Below are 22,876 nucleotides of genomic sequence, written 5' to 3'. Positions count from 1 at the left end.
AAAGACTCTGTCCAAATCTACAAAGGCATCACTAGATTTTTAAAAATCAGGATTTGTCATTATAGCAGTAAATTTTTATAACATTTAGCCAGACCACCATTTTCAAAAGTAGTAATTAGACACAAAACTGAAAAGAAGGCACACCCATAACTTTAATACTTACACAAGAGGCAGCAGAGGAAAATACTTTTTACATGCAAAAATGACAGTTTTATACTTTTTCATTATGGAATTGTGGAACTACAGACATAACATCAATAATAAACACATATTATAGTTTGAATTCATGAAGTGGGAATTCATGACAAAGGACAATATTTTATCTATTATACATCTAAAGCAATTGTGAAGTTTGAAAACACTAAACTGTATTTCTGGTGTGGTGACTAGTTGTTAACACAAAAATATGACACTGAGACACACAGACGAAACATTTTCAAGTAGAATTAAATAGACCTTGTAAGTAGTTAATACTAGTAAAGGTTTAATAAGTACAAAGAAATTTAAAAATAAAGGAGAAGATTCAAGTTTCCCCTAAGGCTGGGGAAAACACCCAGCACCACACTGGTTAAACATTTGTTAGACTGTCACGGAAAGTCACGTTTATAATTTTGAAAGCTGCTGAAGACTGCTGTAGAAATGAAGACAAACAGAAAACAGCAGACAGGTACGCGCTACTTTACTGGAAGCAAGTCATGCAAAGGAGTGAAATACTAGGGAGGGAAAAGATTGTATAAAACAAAGCATTTTTTCAAAAAATGGCCTTATATAATATGCAACCAAGACTTGTCACTTTGATTTTTCATAGCAAAGAATGGCTTTACTATTTCAAGAAAAATGTACAGTCTGATAACAAAAGAACACTTATCTGATTGCAAAATAATGTACCTACTACTGAGAGTAGACAAACTGATTGTTTGAAGATAAAAATGAATTATTTTAATAATTTCACACCTGTTTCCTTAGGGTAACAGAAGATGATTCACTAACATATTTGCTAAAATTGAAGATATTATATTTAAAAAGGAATGGCAAAATAGCTATGAAAGGAAAAAAATAAAAAAGCAAATCAACATAAAAATTATAATAAAGTCTTTCTGCTTTAATCTGACATTATATTCATTCACTCATAAATATTTCAATCCATCTCTATAAGCTTCATTAAGTCAGGGATCAAAATGTACATCCCAGGGACTGGAGTGTAGTTCGGTGGTACAGTGCTCATCTCTTATGTGTGAGCACTGGGTTTGATCCTCCACACCAAACACAAATAAAGAAATAAAATGAAGGTTTTGTGTCCATCTACAACTAAAAAATTATATGTATATTTAAAAAGTACATTATACAGGCTAGGGTTGTGTGGCTCAGTGGTAGAGCGCTTGGGGCACTGGGTTCTATCCTCAGCACCAAATAAAAAATGAATAAGTAAAGGCACTGTGTCCATCTACAACTAAAAAAGAAAGTAAAAAAAAAAATTAAAAAGTACATTCCATACCACTGGTAAAGTATATAAATCAATACCTAAATTTCCCATAATATTACTTGAATGAATGAGAAGGGTCAATAAATAATCCTCCAACATGAATTAAAGGAGGCTATTATGCATTTTTTTCTCTGAACATATAACCCTACATAATTTTATAAAAAGAAAATTTTAAATGCCACTAGAATAAATAAACTTCCAAGTATAGGATCAAAGCAATTGAAAATGTATGTGAGAAAATGGAAAAAAAATAAAGTTAGACTAAAGAGTGGATACCTACATTTTTAAATGATGGTGGGAAACAAGCAACACAAAAAGACATTGGAGGAAATGTACAAGTCAATGGGAAGGCACTGTTAAAACAAAGAATCAGAGAAAGGGTACTCTAGTTCTCATTTATGAATGACCACTTCCTATTCTGATCTACCTGGATATAAATTTAACAAATATAAAAACTTCTATTACATACAAAGTACTCTGCTAAGGTTAAGAAGGGACACAAAAACAGTAAGTGTCCCACTTCTTCCAAGTTATGCAAGCTAAAGATGTGTCATTAGAATGAGCAATAAATTAATGATGTTATAAAATAGTAGGAAATTCCAAGAATGAGAAGAGACTTTATGGGCTCCCATTCAGTGTTTTTCACATACTTTTATCAGCATAACTGCTATCAAATTTTATGGAGCGATACTGGGATTATATTTTAACTGCCACTATGAAATAAAATAAAAATGAAATTTTATCATATAGATGTAATTTGTCTTAAGGAAAAAAACTCCCCCTGCCCAAAGAGCATGTTTTAATAAACACAGAATGACTTATCATGCCTTAAGGACTTTGTAAGTTGCTGCTTCTTTCTACAATGTCTTTCACTAAAATGGCTTTTTTCACCTTCTAAATAAAATCCAATTCAAACACCACCATAAGATAAGTTTTCCACGGTGATGTCCAATCTACACTTTGCTAAGTTAATACCTTCTGATATATGCCTTGAATGTAAGTTATGGAAGTAAACTATGAGTTTACTTTTCTGTCTATGCTGTGCTATCAGACTGAGAACTCCCTGAATGTTGTTACCTTTGCATCCCCAGCACCTTCTGGCTGGTATACAAGAGAAAGTATGCATATATTAAACTGAAGTAGAAAAACGGTATGGAAAGGGGACAGTTAATAAAGACTTATTTAAAGAAGGTCTTCATTTTGTAAACTCTTAAGATTTCATTAAATCATATTTTAAATGCACTAGAATACTTAATTTGTATACCAAAATTTGCATGTAAATTAGTACATAAAAAGCTAGATTTATCTACATGGAATTATTTCTATATTGCTTAACTATGGAGGTATACTGAGCAAGATTTAACCAATTAGAATAATGGAACTGGTGGCCTGAATATTACTACATCTCTAGAAATAAGCAATGTAGTATTATTAACTACTCCATTTAATAAAAAAATGTGGCTTTAGAAATTCTAAGTAATAATTAGGAACAGGTAAATTAACTGTTTGGGCAATTTTTAATGTGGTAAAAAAAATTTGAGAGGTCCCTTTGATGGACCAAGGCTCCTATGTAGTCTAAAGATAAGGCAATGTTTCACACATGCATATTTCCAAATGAAGAAACATACACAAAAAGATGAGAGAAAAAAGAAAACACCAAAGTTAGAATCAAAGGAAAACATATTTAAAAATATAAAGTAACAACAAGTGAACTCTGTTCTGGTATAATAGTATGTTTTCAGTAGATTTCACTTATAGTATAGTATACCAGGAAGCGTCAAAATAAAAGTTCTACATTGGCAGATGGCGGGCAACAGGTATCATTTTTTAAATTTATCTGCCTTTAAGAAATTAATACTTTCGATGTAATTCTAAATTATTAGATATTACTGTTGTTAGCAATTTTAACCTTTGCCTGCTACTAAGTTTGCCATTTAAAATTTTATGTTAATGACCCAATCCCCTTAGGACTGGAAAAGTCAAGACAAATCATCTTTTAAATACTACATTTAACTTCATGCTTCCCACTGGACCACAACATAATGATAGATTTATAAAAAGATCAAGTGCCAAGTCTTGAACAAGATCTTGACTATATCAAAGCCAAGATTCTGCAAATGTAAAAAATTTGGGACAAAGAGGAAAAAGGAGAAAGAGAGGAGCAGAAAAATAGACAAGACCAAGTTTGAAACAGATGCAAATAAACTAAAATACAGCTTTCATGTAAGTTGCCTCCTCTGAAAGAATAATCTTAAAAGTCAGCAATTTGCTCAACATCCCCAAGCTGATTAAAAGTCATGCTAAACATGCACTTAAAATAGCATTGTTAAATTGTTGAGAAGGGTCAAGAAAATTAATATATCTAATAACATTTTCCCCTTCAAAAAAAAAAAAAAAAACCCAACAATTTAATATGGTCCTGATATTGACATTACTTCTCTTTACTAGCCTGCACAGTACACAAAGTGTAACAGATCATTTATAGGAATGTAGTAAATGTTGAAAATATCAGTGACCACAAATATTCTATAAAATGGAGATATGCTATAAATTGATGTGTTCATGTAACAAGTGCCCTGGCTCAAAGGGAAAAAAGTATAAATGATTTATAACATAGAATAAACTATATAAAAACTAAACAGAAGTTGGTAGTAAAGACAATGTCTTTCTTTGGGTTCATTTTAAGGATTTATTTTATTTTTAAAAGAAAAAGTCTTAAATTTTAGGAATCTATTCAAATGTTTTAATCTCAGATAAAGTATAAGGAATCATGAGATTTAACCTAAATGCTATCTCTTCACCCTTTCCTAACAATTTTCTAATGATCAGTTAAAACAGCAACATTCACGCTAAAAGACCAATTTAATATCATTTTTCTCAATTTGACAACCAGACAAGCTAAAGCGATACCATCAGCCAAAAAAGCAAAAGCTTTGCACACATGCACAGAGGTCAATGACACTTACCTGCCACTCTTAGACCATATTACAATAGGTCATGCAACATAAAACAAACAGAAGGCAAATTACTTAAAGGTCTGTGAACCTATTATTTTTCTTTTTATTTAGAGTTAGAAAAATGAGTTCCTGAAATAAATACATAAAATTAAGTTTTTAACTTTTCAAATTATCTGCAAAGATTAAATAATTTAGGTTCACACTTACCTTTTAATATTATGCCCAAATACTGAGCTCTGAATGGCCTTCATGAACAGATTTCATATTTAAAATAGTTTAACATACACAGAGTAATTGAAACCTAGTCAATTTTCAACTGTAATACAATTTTCCCCCAAAGACTGCTTGTATTAATAAATCTTGAGGTAGTATTTTTCTTTTCCACCAAAATTTTTTTCATAAAAATGTTTCATTAAGAGTATATCTCAAAATATAAAATAATCTCCAACTAAGAAATATGAAATGTCTTATAAAAATTCAAATAAAGACATTTTTCTCATCAGAATTTAATCTATATAAAATCTAACTTCCAGTTCTAGAAGGCACCAGAAATTTTACTCAAACAATTCACAGCTCAGTCATGCAAAGCAGTTAAAAAGATGGCGAAGTGGAAACATTCATTAAGTGCAAGACAAACGCAGTCTACTGCAGGCAAAGAGAAATAGATATAAAATCATCTTCTCACTTTCAAAATCAAGGAAAAAATTTGGCCCCTGCTCAAGGTCTGTGCATGTCAAAACTTTAAGAAGATTCCCCATGTTAAGGTACCTGTCAAGACAAGAATGAGAAAAGAGAAAATATCCCTTTATAAAAAAGAACATCTGAAATTTATTAAAAAAAAAAAAAAAAAAAAGGTAACAGGGAAAATGTTCATTAGGCCATGAATTCATCCTTCAGGTTACCCAGACTGTGCTCTGGCAGACAGCAAACCGGGTTCTCAAGGTGTTGGTATGGAAGACCTAGAGGTGAAATGTGGTTTTTCCTGTACACAATGACACAACTGTTGCTCTAATTCTTCTTAAAATTCTCCCAAGACAAGTTTCATTATTGGCCTTATAATGAAAAATTCTTTAAGTATTCCAATAGTGCTAGTATTCTGAAAAAGAAATTCTGATCAAGAATTACTCACATGTAATTTTGTTAGTATAGCACTGAAACAACAATATATTTCAAAGCCAAATATTAAGAGGTTTGGCTTTCAAAGCTCACCTTTGACTCTCATCCTAAAATAGCAGAATATAAAACTTACTTCCTATATGCCATTAAGTACAGCATATATTTTCAATCAAATTTGAATCATTAATAATTTGTGAAGGTTATTCAAAGCATTGATTCCAAATATGCAGCACAATTCTTATTTTTTAAAGAAAATTATTATAGGATTATAAGCAAACAGAGTGTTTGGCATAGTCACTAAAGCATACTATTAGAATGTTCATCATAAGGCTACTTGCTTCATGGACTAATGAAAGGACAGCACTGGCTACAGACTCAACATGATTTTAGCAAATGAAGAACTAAAGAATTATACGTATGATGGTGATGTTTGCCTACAATTAAGAAAAAAAATCATGCAAACTTGGTTTGATCCCCCATGTTTAATTAACAAATATTCTGGCTGGCCTTCACTGTGGTGTGAATATAATTAATCGTTCACCTTTACCATTATGCACCAGCTGTGAAGGGCTAAAGAGACTTACTTTCAAAGTCCAAGAAAAAATGTGCTGCATTGTGGTCTATGTCCCTGGTTAGCACCTTAATGAGATTACCCATGCCAGCAAACCTAAAAATAAAAATGGCAACATCATTTAGTTCCAGTAAAAAAAATTTTTAAGCAGAGGCCTGGGATTCGGCAAAGGCTGGCTTGTTCATAATTACCAACAGGTGCAGGGTTATATGCTTCTGGCATTGAAAATTTGGAACAACAAAAGCACATTTGTCTAAGTTTATAGATCCTGTCCTTTTCCACATGTCAAAAGTGTTACATAAAGCAAAGTGGGAAAAAAGGATTATATTTTTACATATAACTTGCAATATTTCCATTTGATTAATATCTGTGTTAATGTTGATCCTTTAAAATTTTTGAGGTATATATTTTAAATTTAAATTAACAGCAAAACTAAATTTTTCAAATAAGTAAACATTGAGACCATTATTTTTAAATTAGTGCAATATTTTTCTTCTTGCTGAATTAAATCTTATTGGGAAAACAGAGAAGATAGTATTTAACCACACTTAAACATTACACTGAAGGAAGTTACCAATTAATGACCCTTTTTTTTTTACATGACCCATTTTTAAAAATCACCAAACCAACTCCAACATTTCTTACATCTTCTAAGATTAATCAACTTCTATTATTTAAGTCTTAAATTAAATATTCAACTATATACAACCATACATAAAACTCAAAAGCTAATACAGCAAATAAGCACATAAGGAGTGAGCGATTATCACAACTTGGTAAATTTGCAGAGCAAAACAAAATAAAAAGAAGGCACTGGCATAAATCTTGTCCAAGTATTTGCCATAATTCAGTGAGAATGAAGGTGGAAAGTACTGTCAGAACACTTGGGAAACCAGGTTCAAACCTGGAAACTGGAGTAAAAAAGGGGAAGGCAAACTGTGACATCAGAGCTACTCACACCCTACTTCCCCCATCAACTACAGAGCTTTTTCTCCAAAAACTAAGCTGCAGGCAGATGTAAATGAAACAAAAACCATAATATTTTTCTTAATGAAAGAAGACACCTTATCACACCCATTGTAGGAAGTGTGAAAAGGACAAACATTTATGATCACCTGCTCTCTGTTCCCCCTTCCTCCACCTAGTCCCCAACAATGGTTATGTTCCTTATGGTCAGTTTCCCAGAGGAGATAAATTCACGTGTGAAAGTCAGGTAGACAAAACATACATTTCTCATAAAATGTTATATAAGAACCAAATTTATTTGCAAGGAAGATAAATACTGAATGGTATCTCTATTTTCAAATGATATTCCTCCAAAATTTATCTTATTTACATTAATATTTCTATTACATAGAATTTCAATGTTCTTATATGTTTTACATGAGTGAATTAGGTGAGATGAAATAGATTCACTGAGAAAACATTTCCTTAATAACTATCTTACACGTAAAAAGTTTAATAATACAAGCCTTTATATTTAAGGAAAAGCACTTTTCATAAATCATCACATCCAAATTACCTCAAATTAGTTACTATATTTATTCAATAAGTTTTTGAAAGAATCATTTGAAAATATTTTTCACAGCTTTAATTTTTTCAAATATATATGGATTATGTTTCCAAATATATGAATCTCTCATTAACAAGAACTGATATTAGAGACACAAAAAACTATCTAGTGTATCAAAACTGCAACCAAAGGTGCAAAACAAGTCATGAAAATGAACCATAATTGTTTTCAACACAAAAAAGGCAATAGACTATCCAGTGCTAAGAGTTCCATCTATGTAATCAAACCATAATCCTAACTCTAGTTTACTACCTGTTTGAATTTAAGAACAGTAATTAACTTCTGGGATTCATTACTAATACAACAAAGACAACTATAGTACCAGTCTTAAAGGGTTATTACAAAGGTTTAAAGATTTAAGCACTGACTCTGCAATATCCAGCATACAGAAAGCACTTAAAAAATGGTGGCTGTTTTTATATCTATAATCCCAATATCAGTTCTTAAAAAGAACAAAGGTTATAATTCTTTTGACACACAAGTCTTCAATTTATCAAATAATTTCAATTTCCTAAATCAGAGTAAAACTCTCTTTAGCCCATTTTGGTCAAGAATACTGCTGAAATGCTATCAAAATTAGTCCTCTGTAGGAGATCAGCATCAATATGTGAGTTGGGGCATAGGGGAAAGGTTTGGTTTCTTTACCATTTTACCTATGTGCACACAATCCACCCGTAGAGAAAATACTGGAACTAGCCAACATGTCTGCCCCATTTTCCTGTGGCCCTTCTGCAACTTATTGCACTATTTGGTTCTCCTTTCCAGGCACCCAGTCTAATGTGGTCTATGTTTCTCACCACTGCATGATACTTGACATTTGATGCTAAACGTCCTCAATGATTTAGAATTCTTTTTCCCCATATACAGACACTGATCGTGAAAATTGACTCAGTTTATCTGGCAAAGTGTTTCTCATTGCACCATTAACATTTGGAGCTGGAAAATTCTTTTATCGTAGGGTTTGTTTCACAATGGAGGATAATCAGCAGCATCCTGAACCTCAATCCACTAGAAACCAGAATCAACTCCCCAGCATATGTTATTATAATAACCAAAAATGTCTTTGTCAAATGCCCCTGTTGCCCAATGAAGAAACTCTTCCTATCCTATAGCATACAGAACATAAACTTTTTATGTAGGAAACCATACCATATATCTTTCTTAACAAAAACTCATGGAATTTTTCAAAAATCTGAAAAATTGTTCCATTATAACATTACTAGTTCTCCTGTCTTTTACAAAGATAAACAAAAAAATTTAAACCATACCTGTTTGCCTTATTTTAATATGAAAAAAACCCCACCTCAATGTGACTGAATTATATATAGCTCCTAACTATCAGCTCTAGTAGGGATGCAAGATTACCTGGGTTTAAAACCCTGTCACTTCCAACCTTGGTGACCTTAGTTCAATCTCTTAACCTCTCCATACCTCCACTTTGTCATCTGTAAAACATACATTATTAAAATTAACTGCAAGACTGGGGTTGTGGCTCAGCAGTAGAGCGCTTGCCTAGCATGTGCGAGGGCCTGGGTTCGATCCTCAGCACCACATAAAAATAAATAAAATAAAGGTATTGTGTTCAACTATAATAAAAAAAATATAAAAAAATAATAATGATATTCAATGCAGAGGGTCCCTAAAATCATTAAAGGGAAAACACAATCAAAACATTTAGTACCATGCCTGGCAGATTACTTGCTGCCATTACTGCTGCAGTGTGGAGCGACATAACTACGAATCATTCTAGTAGCAAAGCCTGAGGAATGTGAGGCCTGGGAACATGTGGCAGCCTACTTCCTGCCATAGAGGACGCCAGGCTGTCAGAGAAAAAGGAAGTCAACATGCAGGACAGAATTGCAGAAAGTGTCCCGCAGTCACTAATTTCTCAGACTGCCTGATTTTCTTCTCGTTTAAAGATACCTTAATCACTATCCCTTTTACTTGTTGAGCTGGATTTCTGCCAACTGCATCTAAGAAGAATTTTCACTAATGAGATTTCTAAGTTTCAGATAAATGGATAAATCTGATCTAAAAGGATTTTTTAAATAGCTTATGTAAAACTAGATCCAAAATATGGCTGGGATATTTTGGAGGCTATAAATAATAAATATTATTATTCAGAAAATAATAATAAGCTGTAAGTAAGACTTACTTACATCTAAATTTAGTAGAAAATTACTAAATTTAGTAATTTAATAAATCTTACTATCTAAATTTAGTAGAAAATTCTTTTAGATCATATTTTATTATAATTCTTGAATTTCAACTAAACACTATGTTTATTAAATAAGCTAAGAAAAAAACAATATAAATTTAATAAAAGAAAGCCAGACTTGGCTTATTTCAAGAGTTTGTAATATTTATGGTGGAATTTTGTGACCATGAATGAACTCTTATGTTACAGGCTTGTTTCCAAGTGGACAACTCATCTGGAAAAGAGCAAGCTCCTCCTGGCAGGTACTCTGCGGAATGTATTTTTAAGCTAACATTAAACCATTTCCCCCGTAAAACACTTTAAAAGAAGTTCCTTATAGAATAACAGAAACAGAACTTCAGGATTCAGTTACTGTGTTACTTCCTCCAACTTTCTAGAAACTTCACAAGCAATGTTACTTTATTTACTCCTTCCAGCTTGAGGGGCTTAGCACTGCTGAGTCTCCTCTGCTTACAATTAATTCCAAGATGTACCAAAGGCTAGCTTCTTTTCATTCTTTGGGCCACATCTCAGATGTGCCCTTCACTGAGAAGCTTTTCTCTGCCAATCTTCTTGAAAGTGGTTGCACCTGCCACCCCAATTATATTCCACTTGATCACCCAACATACCCTATTAGCATACCACAATCTAAATTACACTACTTTGTTTTTTGTTTTGTGGTGCTGGGAGTGAGCCCACAGCCTTGTGCAATGCTAGGTAAGCATTCTACCTGTTAAGCTACATCCCCAGCCCAAAATATTTAAATTAAAACTGTTCGCTTTCCTCATGTGCAGCTTATAAACAATAAATACTTGTGGGTGGGGAGAGAGAAGGAAAGTAAGCTCATATACTGACCTGTATTACTTTAAACTAGGGTTTCCTACACTCAGTACTACTAACATTTTGGCTATACAATTCTTTGCCCAGGAAACTATCTTGTGCCTGGTATGATGTCTTGACAGTATTCAAGGCTCTTACTAGGCACAACCAACAATGTCTTCAAATCTCTAACAACCCCCTTTCTCCCATGAAAGAAATGACTTTAATCATGTGCTTCACCCTCTGCACCTCGTTCCTGAGGGACAACCTTTCCTCTGGGCCCTGGTTCTCCTGCTTGTCTTCATCGGCCCAAGGACATCAAGTCCCCTATACTACCACATTATATTTCTCTAACTAATGAGACCTGTCAAATCAGCTGTCTATAATTATTTAATTCCACTTTTTCAAATCCCATTCTTCTGCCTCACTCCAATTTGCCTTTTATACCCATTACTACAACAAAGCTGCTGATCAATAAAACTTGTACATCTAGCTCAATTTCAAGGCCAGTTCTCACACTTTTTTTTTTTTCCCTCTCCTTTCATTCTCTTTTAAACCTGCTCCAATCTGGCTTTTGCCCCAACCCCACACTCCAAAAATTGCTGTGAAAAGGCCACCAAGTTAATTCCATGTTGCCAATTCAAATGGTCAATTCTCAACTCCTCACCATACCACCTGTCAGAAGCATCTGACATAACACTCCTTCCTTTCTCAATACGTTTTTGTCATTAGCTTAAAGGATACTATGTCTCACCTGTTCCACTGCTATACCACCCTCCCTGATCTCTGCCACCATGACCTCTTGCCAGATTACTTCAAGGGTCCTAACAGGGGCCCTGCTGTCACCCTTGCCGCCTCCTACAATTTCTTATTATAAAAGGCAAAGCAATCTTATTAAAAATATAAACCAGCTGGCTGTGGTAGCACACACTCGTAATACCAGTGGCATGTGAGGCTGAGGCAGGAGGATGCCAAGTTCAAAGTTGATCTTGGCAACTTAGTGAGGCTCTAAGCAACTTAGCAAGACCCTGACTCAAAATAAAAAAATAAAAAGGACTGGGGATGCAGTTCAGTGGTTGAGTACCTCTGTGTTCAATCCCTAGAACCGCCACCCAAAAAAATCCTACACACACACAAATATGACATTACTTATATAATTGTATAAGTAATATAATTTACAGTCATATTCATAATAATTAAATTATGTCAATGTCATATTAATAGATTTATCATTTATTATATTTGTATTTACTTATATATAGATATGTCTAATACATATTATTTATATACAAGAGTACATAAATATAAACCAGACCACATCACATCTTTCCTTTGCTCAAAACTAAGCAATACCTTCCCATCATACTCAGAATAAAATCCAAACCCTTATCAAGTCCCAAACCTTATATGACCTATCTCTGGCTCACTCTGACCTCATCTCCATCAGACCACATGTTTTTCCTGAAGCTTCTCTAATGGCCCCCCTTTTTGGGGAATCTTTGTACCTGCTTTTCTGCTGCTGTGAAGTGCTCTTTTCACAGACCTTCCAGTGACAAGAATTTCAATGACTACCTGAAGTTACCAAATTGATACACTTTTAAAGTGTAATTACAGAAATATGATACATTTTAAAAAGATTCTTCTGATCAAACCACTCTATAGAAAACACTATAAAATTAGGAAGATGCAACCAAAGTTGAAAGGTAAGTAGTCATTATGGCTTTGCTACCCTAAAAGCCAGTTACATCACTCTGTTGACACTTTTCTAGATCTAAGGTTTAATTAAAGATGAACATTTCTTCCTTCAGTGGTTGCTAAAAGCAACAAGTACATGCCAGAATAGTAGTAAATTTTAAAAATCTCTGCTTCTGAAAACTTTCAGACACCATTAACCTCAAACACTGCATGCACAGTCTACTTATTGAACTGCTTTTATGAAACTGCACCACCACCATTTAAAGACAATGTCAAGAAAAGGAAACTAGAAAGTGAGAAGAAAAAAAAAAACACCCCTTTTTCTGTTTGTCAAGTACTATCTTAAAGTCTTCCCACAGCAAGATGGATGGGAGTCAAGGCTCTGGTTTCCTGTGGAACTCCCAGCAGCTGTGCAGAGCAGGGCTCCCCCCTCAGAGGCTTCAGCATCCAGGACTACAGGGTTCCTCCTCCAAGTTCCTACATTCTCCTAATCCATTTATTTCCTTTTGTTCCCCCAGCCCTTGAAATAACTTGCTTCCTGCAGTTTCCATTAGTATCTAAGTTACCTTAGCTTCCTCTTTGGCTCAGGCTTCCAACATTTCTATAAATAAATTCAAATATCAAGCTCCCTGTTTTAAAATGCCTAGATGGTTTCTGCTTTCTTGGTTAGAATCTGACTGATACCAGAGAAATTCCAGAGAGCAGCTTAATCCTTAACTTTACCATTTTTCTCAAGCCATTATTTTCAGGTACTAATATAGCTATGAATAAAGTGAGCCTTCAATTCTCCTTCCTTTACGAAATGTAAAGGAAGAGACAAGGACAGAAGGATTCAGGTATTCCTGGATTTTAATAGTACAATTAAAATTTCACTATGATTTCTTAACAAACATCAAGATTGACATATTTTCATTTCAGTCTAGTAAAGTACACACAGTTAATATGCGACTTGACTTAAAGAAATGTGACATGAACAAAAAATGGAATAAAAATTGGAAGACTTGGTTTCTCATCCTAACTCTCACAAACTGTGTGACTTCACACAAGTCAGTTCAGTTGTTAGACTAAATCTCTCATATTGCTTCTGGCTACAATTATACATGCTATCCTGTATCTTTCCTACGCTGACATCTAGTGGATGCACTCACACTTTGTACTTTAAAATGAAAAAATCTTATTCAACTATTTAATTCCATAGAATATCAAGTAATGTACATTAAACATAATAAACGAGGAGATCAATACATGGAAGTGAACCACAATAATAGTATTATATCAGACTGTCATGGCATCTGGGTTTGGTTCAAAGATTACTGTACTCTTTCGTGCCTCAGTCATTTAAAATTTAAACCACTAATACAAATTACCATCAGAGCTGCCAATATAGAACATGAAAGCACATAAATGTTTTCTGCTACAATCGCTATATCAGGTACAAACAAAGGGTCTAAGGAGAAAGTAGCAAGAAAGTCCCAAGGTAAGTAATAGAGGAGTATTCAGAATAGTGTGTGATGGGGATATGCAAACAAAATAAAAAACAAACACAAAACTCAAAATTATGAATTTATAAGTACTTAGTACAAAGCTTTGTCTTGAAAAATATAATCAAAATATTATCCTGAATTCACTTTATTAATTTAATAATTAAAACTACTTTAAATCCATGAATACAAACTAATAATAAATTTTACTTCATGTCAACAATTCAAAAGAACAGCCTGGCTACCCATCCAGTGCCATAAGTAATGATCAAAGTTGTTACCCCTTTTTATTTTGTTGGAGTAGCATTCTGCTTTGAATTATGGCTTTCTTTAAATATCATGTTACAAAACAAATATATGCCAATTTTTAAAGATGATTAACCTGGAAATAAAACATTTTAAAGTAGTTTCACTCCATTATATATTTCAACAGAGCAATGAAAGAGACAAAAAACAATAAGAATACTGCTAGTATGACCATTTTGGATTAAGAACTTGACATTGCTTATGAAAGTTCACATGCGATATTCACAAATAAATTAACTTCAGCTATATAACAGATAAACAGTAGAAACATAATGCCGAGTAAGGAAACTAAATAGAAAATTATGATAACATTAAATTAAATAACATTAAAGATATCATTATTTCTGGGGAAGATAACCATAGGAATGCACAGCTTTCAAAATCACAAATAATATTCTAATTCCTCAATTACTGGCAAATTCAAGAGACTCTCTTATTTTTAGGTTTTATAATTCAGAGGGCATATACATTCTTTCGTATTTAACAATAATTAAAAATATTTTAAAATGTGAAGTTGTTGATGGGTAACAGAACATGAGACTGGTTCATTCAAAAAGCTTGGACTGGAATTCAATCCTGTATTCTTCCCAATACACATGCTCCAAAGCATGAATGATCTATTTTTTTTTTTTTTTTGAGAGAGACAGAGAAAAAGAAAGAGAGTGCGTGTGGGGGCGGAGAGGGAGGGAGAGAATCTTTTTTTGTAGATGGACATAACACAATGCCTTATTTTTATGTGGTGCTGAGAATCGAATCAGGGTTGCGCCCGTGCTAGGGAGCACTCTCCCGCTGAGCCACAATCTCAGCCCTGATCTATTTTTTTTTAATATTAATTTTTTAGTTGTAGCTGGACACAATACCTTTATTTTACTTATTTATTTTTATGTGGTGCTAAGCATCGAACCCAGAGCTTCATACATGCTAGGTGAGCGCTCTACCACTGAGCCACAACCCCAGCCCCTGAATGATCTATTTTCATAAATTCACCATTATACAAAACCTCAAACATTTTTATAGCTAGTGTTTACAGCACCTGGCAGTGTCAGTGGTTGTTTTAAATCACTCAACTTTTACTTATCACCTGTCTGCCAATCACAGTGATAGATGCTGAATATTCGACACTGAGGAATTCAGAGACAAATGGAAAGGACCAGATAAGATGGTGTGACATCTGTCCATAGTAAAATGAGCAAAGGACACTATGAACACATTTCTCTGGAATAACCTAATTCAGCCTCGCTAAGATCAGTAAAGGTTTCCTAGAGTGACTGATTCTTAATTCTTTCTTATTTACCATATCTTAAATTAAGCATTAATTCAAACATAAAAGAATCAAATATGGGACAAAAAATAGTAATATTCATATACTCTATCATCCAGATAAAGCAATAACATTTTTGCCATGCAGTCATCCCCTGAAATCTATAGATGCTCAAATTACATCATTATTCACATGCAACCGTTTATATTAAATCATCTCTAGAATATTTATGCAAATACTATGTAAATAGCTATTGCTGTATTTTTATTGAACCACAAAGAAAAAGAAAAGTCAGTTCATGTTCAGTATTGATGTGATTTTTTTTTTCTGAATATTTTCTATCATAATTGGTTGAATCCAGATAGTGATTCTGTGGATACAGGGAGTGAACTGGCTATGCTTCAAATGACCTCTCCATTTTTCTGTGCAATTAGTCTCCTAATATCTCCCAACTAACTTTTCTCGCTATCTTAAGGAAATCAGTATCTTAAAAGTGTGCTTCCAACATTTTAAGATTTTTTAGAACAAAGTTATGTGTATTTTTTAAATAACACCATATTGGTCTGGCTTTCAATTTGCATAAATGAAACACTGTATTTAATTTTCTAAAAACTGGATTTTCTCAATGATTTTTTTGAGAATTATGATGTTTGTTCATTTTAGCCATTATTTACAATTCCATTATTAAAAAAAAAAATCATTTGTTCATTCTCCCTACTGATAGTGAGGTTATTTCCACTTTTACTCTTAACAAATTATGTCTAATACATCCATACACCTGCCACATACACTTGTGCCCCACATACAAGAGTCTTTATAAAATGAAAAGGTAGCTGCAAATTTACTGGGTGGGGCTATACTGCTCTTCAAACTACTTCTATAAATTCATTGTTCCACTGGTAAAATACTTCCTCTTTCCCATGCATAAAGCCTCAAGCTTTAATTTACAGACTGTGAAATATCTCACTGTTTTAATCTACATTTGCTTCATTACCTTTAAAACTGTGCACATTCTTATTTATATGTATACAGGCCATCTGTAAATTGCATATTTATTCCCTTTGCCAACTGTTTTCCTACTATCTCTCAGCCCCATGTCTACCTTTCTGTATTGCTATGCCTGAGAACTGGTGCTATACTGGCACTATACTGCCGCTACTCTGTATAACTGGGACTCACAATCCATAAACATTTTCCAGACATCCTTGCCAGCTGAGTTCCTGTTAGGCTGTCTCAATCTGACAAGTTTCTGGTCAGAATAGGCTGGCAGTTGCTAAAGCAATGTGAATAGGGTGATACCAATATCCAATTCCCTAATCAGAGGCAAGAACAACCTATGGATTCCAGCATAGTACTTCTCCCTTTGACTCTTCCAGTCTTTTAAATACTTTTGTAACCAATCTTCTATGTTAAATTCTTTTGACATTCCCAGAGTGGTTCTGTTTTCTGAACTCAACTCTGACTGATTTACCACCCTTTTCTTTCCTACATATCTTTTGATGCTTATGCACAAGGCAAATGCTTCCTTCCCTTAGTCTCACATCATTGTTTACATGTGATATAGTCTAATTCTTCTTCTTTTCTTGGTGGTCTGTGCTTATTAAAGTACTAATTCTTTAAAACTGCCTTGGCTATTCTTGACTTTTTATCATCCATGTGACTGTCAACTTCTATAAAAAATCCTGGTGGGATTTTTATTTGATTAGCATTAAATATGCATATCATTCTGAGACAGAACTGCCATCTTTTAACACTACCCATTCTATCATTTAATCTATTAATATGGTAAATTACATGAACTCATTTTTGATTACTGAACCATCCTTGTAATCCTGGGACCTATTTGGTCATTTAAAAAATATATATTTCTAGATTTGGTTTGCCAATATTTCATTGTGGATTATTTCACAACTGAGACTGACCTATAATTTTTCCCTCTGGTTCGGCTATCAAAGCATATATGCATATACTTTTTATATTCTTTGGAACAGTTTGTGAATAGTAGAGTAACAGTTCCTTGATAAGTTTTCTAGAAAAGTTCTTCTAAATCTTTAAAAATGTCTACATCTTTTTCATCTTTGAAACTTTGGCCTCTAGCAGACATTCTGTCACACAGCCAGTCTTGATGAAGATTTTACTGAATGAATAAATTAACAAATCAAGCAAAAAAGTTTATTCTTTTAAAAAGAGAATACCTAAATTAAAAACATCCTATAAAAGGAGTGACTTTAAAACAAATGAAACAAATGCAGCTTTATAAATTAAGGAGTAAGGATATAGACTGTGTTACCTACTAAGAAATAATTCAAGTTCCACAAAGGTTAAGAAAATCAAGAACAAGGTAACCAGGCAAATGTTTATTGCTAAGATATTAAAGTGTACCTAGACAACAATATTTTCCCACCATATTCTTTACCATTGAATTACCTTCCCATCTTGCCAAGGAGGTACTAATTACAGCCGAATGTATGAATTTTCTTTATATTCTTTTAAAAAATATTATTTTATTTCAACTGAAGATGAGACAAAATTCCTGAGTAAATTCAAAAAGAATATTCCATAGTTATTCAAATGACAAGGTCGGGTAACATTGACTAAATAATAAAACTTCATTTTAAATTAACAAAAAGCAAAAGAGCTGTTTTACAAAAAGTTATTTTCTTAGCAATAAGAAAGGAATACACTAATATCACTTTATTCTACTTGTTTTATGGTGCTGGGGATAATTTTAAATGAATTCAAATAATGAAGATAAAAAACAATATGTGTGTGTCAAACTTTTTAACTAAATACAATATCTAATTACTACAGCTTTTACATTTTCTATATTTTTCAAACAAGAATTATTTATATACATTCAAGTTCAAATCAATAAACTAATTTTCTCTCCTCAGTACTGGAGGTTGAACCCTGGGACACTGTATAACTGAACTACATTCTTAGCCCTTTTTGTTTTCTATTTTGAAGTAGGATCTTGCTAAGTTGCCAAGGCCCACCCTGAATTTGGAATCCTCCTGCCTCCTCCCCCATGTAGCTAAGATTATAGGAATGCACCACCATGCCTAACTCAAATCACTAAACTACCCTCAATGTTTTTACCATTTGTTCAAAGTTGCTGAGGAAGAAAGAGGAAGAGAAAAGGAAGTGAAGGTATGGTAAAGGCCAGAAAACAGGAGCACAAAATAAATCATGTACCCCCCAACTCCTGAAGTGAAATCTGGTGACTTAGACAAAAGCAGATGATGAGTGAAATAGTGGGGCTTAATTTAAAAACCCTGGCAGAGCAGTTTTTGAGAACATCTTTAAAATATGGCATCAAGCCAAATCACATTGATTTAAATACCTTATCATGTCCTTTCCAAAACCAAAGTGAATGCTGTTTTTGCTATCAACCAAATTTCAATAGACCTGCCATTCCCTAAATTTACAGCAATCAGCTACCAGGTGTTAGACAAGCACTGGAATTTAGTGACATCATCCTAGGCTCTTTCTAGATGCATTATCACTCTAATAGTTTCATACCACTGAAGGAACTGCAAAACATCTGGGTACTTTCTGCAAGATGTTACCTTTTTATGTGCTTCCAGACCAGAAGCATCAGAGCACTTACTGTCTGCAGACTTCCAATGGCAATTCTCTTGTCAAAAACTTTTAACATCTCACATTGATAAACACACACATATATACATATGCATATACGTGTACACACAATACACAAACTTGTTTATTACTTCATGTTCCTTGTACCAGAATATTTGAAGGCAGGTATTCTCTAAGGCTTAATCCCTACTTACTATTCCCTTTTCATATATATATATTGTTTTTCTTATTATTGAAAAGCACACAGAGCACTTCCAAAGCTATTTCACAAACTTCTACACTACACCATAGGATTTGGGGGGGGGGGGCAAGGGGACTAGAATTGAACCTAGAACCTTACATATGTTAGGCAAACATTCTATCACTGAGCTATACACCCAGGCCTCTTACAAATTTTTTTGAGACAGTTATCCAGGTTGGCCTCAAACCTGTGATCCTCCTACCTCAGCCTCCCAAGTAGCTGGGATTTCAGATGTGCACTACCATGCCTGGCCAATTAGGATATTTTTAAGGAATAGATGTGTAACTACTTCTTTAAGATAGTTATATACGACAAAAATAACTACACTTACTCAAGTATAAGAGAGAAAGTAAAGTCAAGCTGACTTTTCACTAACAAAGGTTCTCAGTCTGAGGCTTTTAATCAGGGGGTCACAGTAATAATAAAATGATGTAAATCTGAATGAAAAGCTTTTTACTAACCTCTATGAAAACTAGCAGTTCCTTCATCAAGTTATGGTCAACAAACCACAGTAATATTTTAAGTATCTATGCACTTGTCATTTAATGGAAATTATAGGTATTTTCATATTATATTACAAATATTGCAGGCTCATCACGATTTAAAATTACAGTGAGTAGCAAAATCCTTCCTAAAGCTTATACTCTAATGTAACAAACATACATTATCAACCACAAATTTATATTTTGAATATGTGTTAATGGTGCTTTAAGCTAATTGGTTTCCTTTTTAATCCTATGTATTTTATTTCATATAATCGTGAATCATCATTCTTGGGCATAATTCACAGGATTCTCCAGACTAGGTCCTCACCAAAGAGCTCCTTGGCACCAAAACTGGTTAAGTGCTGTGGCACACAGAGTAGGTAAAGCAGTGACAACTTTCAAGGACCATCATAATTAACTATCCTATCAGCTCTAACAAAACGACAGGCTGGTTTTAAAATATATATATCCCTATAAATATATATCCCATTTCTGACTAGAAGAACACAGGAAGACATTTTTAAACTGATTGTTTTTACCTGAAGAACACAAAGTAACAGCTATTAAAAAATATATACATTTTTGAATACCTATTAACATGTTTTAAGAAAAATAATTGGAGCAGAAAAATAAGTGCAGGATTGTAAGTATTTAGGTACTCAGGAAGCTTTAATAGTAACTACATACACTGTTTAGTAACCTTTACTTATAAGGACCAAAACCAATAATAGAATTCTTTAAAATGATGTGTAAAAGTGTCTTCATTTCTAGTTTCCAATGGGGTTGGGGAATTTAAATACACACATTTTTAAAAGTATGAAAACTAGAGCTTAACCTTTATTGATGAACTATTGAGGTGATAGCTAAAATGACTTACAAGGGAATTCAAAGAAAACACATACCTCTCCTATTGAAAGAGAGCTGTAAGGAAAAGAGTTCAAATTAATTTAATTTCCCCCACTACTTCCTTTTTTAAGTCAGAAATAACAGAGTATTTCTTAATGACAATTTTAGTATTTGAATATACATTTTCCTTAAATTTTATCTAATCAATGTAGGTTTTTACTTAAGTCATAATTTTACATTTATATCTGGATAATCATTTCACCCAAAGACATATTTACCTTCAGCCAGTGCTGGTGATTCTGTTGTTGTCCTTCTTTCTGTTTAAAGAAAGAAAAAAAGGAAGAAAGTCTAAAACATTATTATACTTTTAAATGAGTTATATAGCAAATGTTAGAAATATAGCTCATGAATGCTATAATATGCATGTTCTATACATACATATTTATTTCCTTAGAGTAACTCAGCCACTGTTCACAGATGACCTACTAAGAGTAAAATGTTCCCACGTGTTCTGGTACCACCTATAATCCTAGCTACTCGGGAGGCTGAGGCAGGAGGATCACAAGTTCAAGGCTAACCTGGGAAACTTATCAAGATCCTCTGCCTCAAAGCAAAATTAAAAAGGGTTGGGAATGCAGCTCAGTGGTAGAACACTGGCCTGGCATGTGTGAGGCCCTGGGTTTGATCCCCCAGTGCTGCAAAAAAAAAAAAAAAGAGAGAAAGAGAGAGAGAGAGAGAAAGGTACCATGTTAAGTCTCGGAAAAACACAAACAAATGACAAGACAACCTAGATGCCATCCTTGCACGATGCACAAAGACCAATAGGTGTACCAAGAAAAAGACATAATTCTCAATTTATGAAATAAGGGATAATACAAGAAGTAGTAATTCCTTTTTATTCTTGAAAATGGGCCTAAAATTATCAGAAAAGTCATGTTTATACATTCTTGGCACAGGTTAAATTCATATTAGTGTTGATGTATTAGAAACCAGTTTTATCACAGGTAATAAATCCTTACTCGATGAAAATCATCTGATATATTTATTTACCAGAGGCATATTTGGCAAAACTTCAAGTAAATCCCAAATTCCTCTCTAGGATTGATTTTACCACCTCAAAGCCTAAAATTATTTTAGGCAAAATGAAATCTTTACAATGAGGGGTTTTTTGTTTTTGTTTTAAATACCTTTGCAACCAAGAGCAAGTCTAGCCACCATAACAAACTAGCTTATTTTATATATATAATATATATATATATATATATATATATATATATAGAGAGAGAGAGAGAGAGAGAGAGAGAGAGAGAGAGAGACATCTAAATAATGTAACTAGCCACCTTTTCCTAATTGTGTATTTTATAACTCAAAACACACATTTTTCATATGTTAGGTAACATCTTGAGGGGACACTATCTTCTAAGATGGTAAATGATCTTATTAGTCTTCTAAAAGCTGAGCTGGGTGGGGGATATAGCTCAGTTGGTAGGGTGCTTGCCCTGCATGTTCAATGCCCTGGGTTCAATACCCAGCACCACAAAACAAACAAACAACAACAACAAAAGCTGAACTGTTGGTGATGCTCTTATAGTTTTTAAGAAACAACAACAGATGGAAGTAGAATTGGCAAAATTTAGGCTCCTCTAGATTAAAACATTCTGATTCTGGGGGAGAAGGAAATGGCTTCTGCCAGGAGGCACTTCATGTGAAGTCTAGACAGTTCTCTCCTACTTCACACTCACACAGCCACTGTCTATTCGGCATCTCTAACGAGATGTTCAAACTTAACATGTCCAAGACTGAATTTCTCAACTTCCCTCCTAAAATCTGATCTACAGATAACCTCCCCTCTCTCAAGTGATAACATTTTCCTTTCCGTTGCTTAGGTTGAAAACTTTGGTGCCCTCTTCCACTACTCTCTTTTGTACACTCAATATTCCACCTACTCTCTCACTAAAATCCTCCCACCTATTATCTCTGATTAACTCAAAGCTGAAGATTCAGCTGGATGAGCAGCGTTAAGATATACTACTTCTGTGTTCAAGAGGCTCTAGGACGTAAGTTGCAAAGTTAAATGCATATAGGGTTGGCTGGGGCCATCTTTGATAGAAATGCTAACTAAGGCAATCAATATTTGTGTGTTTCATGCACACATATTGGCACAGTGTCATTGCTATTATTATCCCATGCCGAAAATGCAGGGGATCCAGTGCTAGACATTCATTTTAGATTTTAGACATAGCCA

At 33.6% G+C, this 22,876-nt stretch overlaps 1 protein-coding gene across 16 annotated transcripts in view; it reads right to left on the bottom strand.

Moving 5' to 3' along the window:
* Positions 1–22,876, bottom strand: part of Cyrib (CYFIP related Rac1 interactor B) — a 137,015-nt gene that overhangs the window by 23,364 nt on the left and 90,775 nt on the right. For 5 of the 16 annotated variants that reach the window (XM_071602120.1, XM_027950201.2, XM_071602121.1 and 2 more), the window contains 2 exons: positions 20,910–20,948; positions 5,126–5,208 (listed from right to left, as the gene is read on the bottom strand). In XM_071602120.1, the coding sequence (XP_071458221.1) occupies positions 5,126–5,198 (73 nt within the window). In that variant the 5' untranslated portion in view covers positions 5,199–5,208; positions 20,910–20,948. Of the gene's footprint in view, positions 1–5,125; positions 5,209–6,140; positions 6,226–20,687; positions 20,707–20,909; positions 20,949–22,876 lie in introns of those variants that run through there. The other 11 variants (XR_011704645.1, XM_071602117.1, XM_071602118.1 and 8 more) reach the window with 5 other exon arrangements.

Source organism: Marmota flaviventris, chromosome 15, assembly GCF_047511675.1.
Source record: "Marmota flaviventris isolate mMarFla1 chromosome 15, mMarFla1.hap1, whole genome shotgun sequence".
Taxonomy (NCBI): domain Eukaryota; kingdom Metazoa; phylum Chordata; class Mammalia; order Rodentia; family Sciuridae; genus Marmota; species Marmota flaviventris.
The sequence above is the reverse complement of the archived record's forward strand: the minus strand, read 5'-3'. Positions and strand labels throughout refer to the sequence as shown.